General features: G+C 45.8%; 1 protein-coding gene across 1 annotated transcript in view; it reads right to left on the reverse strand.

Moving 5' to 3' along the window:
- Positions 1 to 263: 263 nt before the first annotated feature.
- Positions 264 to 7,706, reverse strand: part of ETH_00000295 (DNA polymerase epsilon catalytic subunit, putative) — a gene marked incomplete at both ends in the record, with an annotated part of 8,215 nt that continues 772 nt past the window's right edge. The window contains 12 exons of the mRNA XM_013374393.1: positions 264 to 422; positions 905 to 1,078; positions 1,275 to 1,648; positions 2,712 to 3,046; positions 3,813 to 4,015; positions 4,393 to 4,524; positions 5,104 to 5,178; positions 5,540 to 5,671; positions 6,098 to 6,466; positions 6,679 to 6,760; positions 7,003 to 7,207; positions 7,380 to 7,478. Of these exons, the coding sequence (XP_013229847.1) occupies positions 264 to 422; positions 905 to 1,078; positions 1,275 to 1,648; positions 2,712 to 3,046; positions 3,813 to 4,015; positions 4,393 to 4,524; positions 5,104 to 5,178; positions 5,540 to 5,671; positions 6,098 to 6,466; positions 6,679 to 6,760; positions 7,003 to 7,207; positions 7,380 to 7,478 (2,339 nt within the window). The remainder of the gene's footprint in view (positions 423 to 904; positions 1,079 to 1,274; positions 1,649 to 2,711; positions 3,047 to 3,812; positions 4,016 to 4,392; positions 4,525 to 5,103; positions 5,179 to 5,539; positions 5,672 to 6,097; positions 6,467 to 6,678; positions 6,761 to 7,002; positions 7,208 to 7,379; positions 7,479 to 7,706) is intronic.

A 7,706-nucleotide genomic window follows, 5' to 3' on the forward strand; every position in this document is an offset into this window, starting at 1 on the left:
GCACCATCTCCACCATCTCCATCACAACCACCACCACCATAACACCACAACCACCATAATCACCGTAATCAGCAGCAGCAGCAGCAGCAGCAGCAGCAGCAGCAGCTCACTCTGCAGTTTGAATGATATCAGCTCCCATCTTTGTGACAATTGCTCCAATTTGGAGCACCATCTCCATCACAACCACCACCACCATAACCACCACAACCACCATAATCACCGTAATCAGCAGCAGCAGCAGCAGCAGCAGCAGCAGCAGCAGCTCACTTTGCAGTTTGAATGATATCAGCTCCCATCTTTGTGACAATTGCTCCAATTTGAATGGAGTACCATCTGGCAGCAGGTCTTTTGACATATCCGTAAAAAGAATTTAAAATGCACTTGTGCGCCAACTGCAAAGAGTCGTTCAGCAACACCGCGTCCTGCAAACGCCCCAAACGCACTTCTAGACACGCATTTTCGCAGAGTTTTCGAGCGGCTTGCATGTTTTTGAAAAGCACTTAATGGGGCTTTTTATTTTAGAAGGATACTTGAGAAACAGAGGGGGGGAATGCAGAAAAATGGAGAAAAAATGAGCAAAAATGGACCAAAATTGAGGGAAAACGAGAAAAAATGAGGAAAATGGAGGAATCTCGAAGGGAATTGGAGAGAAAGGGAGGACAGTGGGATTGCTTGAGAAAAGGGATTTATAAAAAATACTTGAAACAGATTATTTCTGCTGCTGCTGCTGCTGCTGCTGCTGTTGCTGGTGCTGCTGCTGCTGCTGCTGCTGTTGCTGCTTCTGCTGCTGCTGCTGTTGCTGCTTCTGCCACTGCTACTGCTGCTGCTGCCGTTGCTGCTACTGCCACTAATACTGCTGCTGCTGCAGCAGCAGCTGCTGCTGCTGCTGCTGGTGAGGCCTCACGGCAGCTTCTTTCTTTGCCTGGAAAGGTCCGTTTTGCTGCTGCAGCTGCTGCAGTTTGTTTTGAGCTTCTTTTAATCTTTTCTTGAAAATGTATCTCCTGTCTCTGAAGGCCTTTACTGTCTCCACGTAAAAAGGGTTTTCCCGTTGGCAAACAATGGACTCCTCGTCAAGTTCCTGAACCCCAAACACTCACCCTAAACGCTAAACCCTAAACTCTAAACCCTAAACCCTAAACCCTAAAGCCTAGGTGAGCATGGATCCACACAAAGGCCCTGCCTCAGGAATTGTCAGATGCCAGATTGCACACCCGCAAACCCCAAACCCGAAACCCTAAACCCTAAACTCTAAACCCTAAACCCTAGGGCCTCACTTTGACGATTTTGGTCTTTTTGTGGGCCCTTTGGGAGTATTTTTTGACGGCTTTAATGAGGATTTCGTGTTTTTGCTTTTCTGTCAATTCATGCCAAGATTTGAAAGTCCCCTTTGAATTATTTTTATTTTTCTTTTCATCTTTTTCCTCTTCTTCTCCAGACTCCACATCATTCGCTTCACTCTCCGCGTCCGTGTCCCCTGCCGCTGCTGCTGCTGCTGCTGCGCTGCTGCTGCTGCTGCTGCTGCTGCTGCTGTCAGCAGCCCCGTGCAGCAAAGTCGCCAAACTTTGCTGCAGCGCCAAAACTTCTCCTTTATCTGCTGGACTCATTTCCACTTTGCGTCTCCACGGAAGCTTCCGCTGGCACTCGTGAGCTGCAGCAGGAGCAGCAGCAGCAGCAGCAGCAATTGAATGCAAAAATGTCTTTTCAAAATTTAAGTATCCTCTTTCGGATTTTACACTCTACTTGCAGATTCAACAAATGCTCCCGACAGTTTGTTGGGGAAACCGAAAATCCAAACAGCAGCAAATGAAGCAGCAGCGGCAAAGCAGCAGCGGCAAATGAAGCAGCAGCAGCAAAGCAGCAGCGGCAAATGAAGCAGCAGCAGCAAACCAGCAGCAGCAAATGAAGTAGCAGCAAGCCAGCATCAGCAGGTCAAGCAGCAACAGCAGATTGGGCAGCAGCAAACCAGCAGCGAAAGAGTCAGCAGCAAACCAGCAGCAGCAAACCAAGCAACAGCAGCAGACAAAGCAGCAGCAAAGGAGGCTGCAGCAAAATACGCAGCAGCAGTAGCATACACAAAGACAGACACTTCCCCACAAAGCCAAAAGGAGACAGTTTCTCACTAAGTCAATTATTATAATTTAATCAATTATTTTGATTTAATTATAATAATTCAATTATTATTAATCAATTATTATAATTTAATCACTATTAATCAATTATCATTAAACAATTAATCAAAAATAATTATTCAAATATCATTAATTGATATTTAATTGAACTATTTTTGAGACAAAAAGAGAGATTTAATTTTAAAGTTAAAAAGAGGGAATTTAATTGAGATTAAAAAGAGTGTTTAATTTGGCCACTGGAAAAAATCCAATCAAATAAAACAGAAAATGAAAAATAAACAAATAAATAAACAAACAAATAAATGAACAAACAGTAAATAAATAACAAATGAACAAATTAATTAATTAGTTAATTAATTAATTAAGAAATAAATAAATAATAAAAATAAAGAAATGAAGCCGCCTCTGTCTACCAGCAGCAAAACAAACACCAGAAAACAAATGAACAAATACATAAACAAATAAACAATCAGCCAAATAATGAACAAATAAACAAAAAACAAATCAATTAATTAATTAATTAATTAAGTAATTGATTAATTAATTAATTAATTAGTTAAAAAAGAAAAGAAATGAAGCTACCTCTGTCGAACCAGGGGCACTCCCTGCACTGCTGGGGTGTCTTGACAGCTGCTGGCTGGAGCCTTTGCGAAATGATGATGTTTGGGTACATTGCAGAAACATCAAAGTGGAGAATTAAAGGATTTAAAAGATGGTTTTGTTTGTTTTTGAGCAGCAGCAGCTTCTGCTTTATGTCTGCAACTGTTGCTGCTGCATTCGCCACTGCAGCAGCAGCTAAACCCCCTCCCCCAGCAGCATCCGCCAGAAAGTGCTGCAGACAAGGCTCCGCCAGCTGCAGCAGCAAATCCAGTTTGCTGCTGTCCATTGCGAAACTCTCCTTCAAGTCTGACCGGTAACTGAGCAGCAGCAGCAGCAGCAGCAGGTAAGGTGCGGCAGCAGGTGAGGTGCTGCAGCAGCAGCAACGGGCGAACTGCTGCAGCAGGTGAGCTGCTGCAGCAGCAGCAGGTGAGCTGCTACAGCGGGCAAAATGCAGCAGCAGCAGGTGAGGTGCTGCAGCAGGTGAGCAGCAGCAGCGGCAAATCCAGCAGCAGGTGAGATGCGGCAGCAGCAGCAGATCCAGCAGCAGGCGAAATGCAGCAGCAGTAGCAGCAGGTCCTGCAGCAGCAGATGATCCAGCAGCGACAAATACAGCAGCAGATGTAGCAGCAGAGGCAGCAGCAGATGCAGCAGCAGATGCAGGAGGAGAGACACTAAGACGGCAATAAGGAGACACTCAGAGTCAGGAGCTGAAAATAAATAAACCCTTAAAAAAAATATTTAATTATTAATTATTTATTATTTTTCATTTTTAATTATCTCCTAATTTTTAATTTATTTTTAATTTTTTATTTATGTAAACCCAGAGGCAAACAAGCAAGCAGCAAGGCCTCTTGCAACAAATCAACAAAATGAATTTTACCTAAACTCTAGCCTCTAAACCCTAAACCCTAAACCCTAAACCCTAGCAAAGCAAGCATCTAGAAAGCGGCTAAATCAAACCCTAAACCACAAACCCTGAACCCAAAACCCCGCACCGAAACCCCAACAACGAGCAGCAAACCCCCAACCCCCAACCCCCAACCCCTAACCCCAAACCCCAAACCCTAAACCCTAAACCCTCACAGGCCGCAGCGGAGAGACTCGACGGTGCCTCCGACGTAGGACTGTTCGAAGACGAGGTGCTGTTTGAGGGTTTGGGGGTCTTTGAAGAATTCCACTAAACTGCTTTTGTGTTTATTTGGAATTAAAATTCTCCTTTTTGTTGCTTCCGCCATCAGCAAACTCTCGCACAAAGTCCCGCTCCCCTGACGCAACACAGACTCCGGCTGCAGCAGCAGCAGCAGCAGCAGCAAAAGCAGCAGCAGCAGCAAAAGCAGCAGCAGCAGCGAGGCAGCAGGGTTGAAGCGAGAGACACAAGTGTTGCGGCAGCAGCTGCAGCAGCAGCAGCAGCAGAGAAAGCAGTAGGGGCGGCCATGGGGGGGAGGGAGGAAAGGCATGAAATAAGAGTGGAGGAATCTAGGGTTTAGGGTTTAGGGTTTAGGGTTTACGGCCATGGGGATGATGCAGGCAAGCGATAGAATAAAACAGTGGAGGAATCTAGGGCTTAGGGTTTAGGGTTTACGGCCATGGGAATGATGCAGGAAAGGTTGAAAGTGAAAGAGTGGAGGAATCTAGGGTTTAGGGTTTAGGGTTTAGGGTTTACGGCCATGGGGATGATGGAGGAAAGGGCCAAAATGAAAGAGTGGATGAATTTCTCGTAAAGCAAAAAAGTGGCGACAGCGTCGGAGACGGAATATACGCAAAGTCGCTGGGGGTCGTTTTGGGCCATGGGGACCTGCGGAAAGAAAATAAAGTAAATAAATTAAATTTAAATTAAATAATTAAATTGTTTAATTTAATTTAATCTGGTTTAGCTGGTCGAAAAAAAAGTGCGAGCTGAGAGCTGCAGCCGGAGAGGTGGCAGTAGAATGGGATGCCTAAACCCTAAACCCTAAACCCTAAACCCTAAGATCAAGGCCAAAGGAGGCAAAAGAGTGATATAAAGCAGATAAGAGAATTAAATGAAAGAAGATAGCACAGTTGAATAGAAGGAACCAAACAATCACACAAAAGAAGTGAAACAATTAAACAAAAAAGAAAGCAATTAAATCAGAACGTCTTTGAAGATCCTAGACAGAAACCCCAAAAAAGGGTTCTTAAAAAGGACAAAAGAGGCCCTTGAAAAAACCAAAAAGGAACAAAAGAGAGCCTCAAAGTGTTTTAAAAATACAAAAGGGACTCCTAATGAGTTTTAAAAAGAGACAAGAAAGGCTATAAAAAAGCTTCAAAAAGAAACACTCAAGCCGTCCTTGAAAACCATAAAAGGATGTTAATAAGAGAGACATTAAACCCTAAAAGGGTGAAAAAGACTCGCCATGTCTTCGGGGTCGACTTCGACGGGATTAAATCCAAGTTTGGCTTTGCAAACTGTCTTCAGAGTTCGAGAACCCTAAAAAAGAAATTGAATAAAATTAATTAATTAAATAATTAATTAAATAATTAAGTTATTCAAACAAATTGATTGATTGTTTAATTAATTAAAAGAGTTTCTATTCAATTTGGTTTTTCGGCCTCTTTAATTGACTCCTCCTGTTCACTTATTTGCGTAGGGTTTAGGGTTTAGGGTTTAGGGTTTGGGGAGCCCTGGGGCAAGTAAGAGTCCCTTTCGACCCGCAAAACGCTGAAGGCCTAGTATTTAGGGTTTAGGGTTTAGGGTTTTGGCGAACCTGCGGCAAGTAAGAGTCTCTTTCTACCCACTTAAGAGCTGAAGGCCTGAAGTCTAGGGTTTAGGGTTTAGGGTTTTGGCGAACCTGGGGCAAGTAGGAGTCCCTTTCTACCCACTTAAAAGCGTCTAAATGAATTAAAGGCCCTATTCCAACTACGGGGCCCCCCAGCTCTTTTTGCTGCAGTCCTAAAGTCCCCAGAAAGTCGACGCCTAGCACCTGAAAAGAAACACCAGTCTAGGGATTAGGGTTTAGGGTTTAGGGTTTGGGGGCTGGGCAGCCGGCTACGGGCTGCTTTTGTCTTTTTCAAAAGGAGACAATTGTTGTAATAATGAAAGAGAAGATCAGCTGCAGCAGCACAGCAACAGCAGCAGCAGCAGAGCAGCAGCAGCACAGCATACAACAACTACAACAACAGCAGCATAACAAAAGCAACAGCAACAACAACAGCACAACACAAACAGCAGCAAAACAGCAAAACCAACACCAGCAAAACAAGAACAGCAGCAGCAGCAAAACAACAACAAAAACAACACCAGCAGCAGCAGCAGCAAAACAGCAGCAGCAGCAGCAAAACAACAACGAAAACAACACCAGCAGCAGCAGCAGCAAAACAGCAGCAGCAGCAGCAGCAAAACAGCGGACTTGGGCGCGTTTGATGAGGTAGGGCAGGTCGAAGTCGTCTCCGTTGTAAGTGACGAGAATGTGGGGTTTGAGTTTGAGAAGAAGTTGGAGAAATCTTTGGAGAAGAAGTTTTTCCGAAAGTTCATTGAAAACGACGAAGTCCCCGGGGCCCCTGAGTTCGGGGCGCGGGGCGAAGCCGAAGCAAGGAGCAGCAGCAGCAACGCAGCAGCAGTTCAGCAGCAAATAGCCCTGCCCGTTGAATACCAGCGACAGCAGCAGCAAAGGGTCTCTTGCTGCTTCCGGGAACTGCAGCGGCAGCTTGAAGCACTCTATGTCGAACGCCAGCACTGACAAGCTCGCAGCAGCAGACAAGTCCTCCAGCGCCTCCAGCTGCAGCAGCAGCAGCAGCAGCAGCAGCTGAGGCTGCAGCAGCAAGTGGGGCGGCGGCAGCACCGCCGCAGCAGGTCGAGCCGCGGCAGCAGCACAGCTGCAGCAAGTGGTGCAGCAGCAGCACCACAGCTCCAGCAACTGATGCAGCAGCAGCAGCAGCTGAGCTGCAGGATTTAGGGTTTAGGGTTTAGGGTTTAGGGTTTAGGGTTTACCTTTAGAGGCTCTGTGACGTCCGGCTTTTGCCTCGAAATGGAATACCATCGCCCGCAGCGAATGTCCAGGTCGATGCAGCATCTGAAGTCAAAAAGAAATAATTAAAATAAATAATTCGAAATAGATAATTAAACTAATTTAAAATAAATAAATTATGAATGAACAAATAATGAGAAATAATAACAGAGACAATGTTTTTAAAGCGACAAGACACGGACGCTTGAAGACAGCAACAACAACCAGACTCCTAGACCCTAAACCCTAAACCCTAAACCCTCAACCCTAAACCCTAAACCCTAAACCCTAAACTAGGGAGACGGGACCTGGTGATGTAGAGTACATCCGCCTCGTAGAGATCATCAATGAGGCCCAAAGCGTCTTCTTGGGGGTCTCTATCTCTGCTGCTGCCATCTGCTGCTGATGCTGCTGCTGCTGCTGCTGTGTCTCCTTCTGTCTCCTCGCCCTCAGCCACAAACCGCCGCCGGTGCAGCAGCTCCCTTCTCCCTTTCTCCCGCGCACTTTCCCGAACTGCAGCAAACAAGTAATTAATTAATTAATTACATAATTAATTAATTAATTAATTAATTAATATGCTTAATTAATTAATTAATACCTGTGTACAGCACCAACACCACCAGAAGAGCCGCAGCAGCAGCAGCAGCAGCAGCAGCAGCAGCATTTGTGGCAGTGCGTGTCTGACGGATTCTGTGTATTTCGAGTCTGGCGTCCACGAGGTCTTTGACAGTTGGAAAAGAAAGTTTCAAAAAGTCCCTTTTTCTATTCAAAACCCCAAACGCGTCTTGCGCAAACCCTAAACCCTCGCGGGGTCCGTAAACCCCCAAGTGCGCGCTGTCCCCAGGGTCCGTCACTGCTGCCCGCTCTATCCGCACCTGCAGCAGCAGCAGCAGCAGCAGCAGCAGCAACAGCAGCGGGGGAGGGGGGGGCAGCGGCAGCAGAGGGAGGGGCAGCAGCAGCACACGCAACAGCAGCAGCAGCACAAGCAGGAGCGCAAAGATGTCTCACAAAA

This window comes from Eimeria tenella, genomic scaffold, assembly GCF_000499545.2.
Source record: "Eimeria tenella Houghton genomic scaffold, Eth_scaff20, whole genome shotgun sequence".
In the NCBI taxonomy this organism is placed as follows: Eukaryota; Apicomplexa; class Conoidasida; order Eucoccidiorida; family Eimeriidae; genus Eimeria; species Eimeria tenella.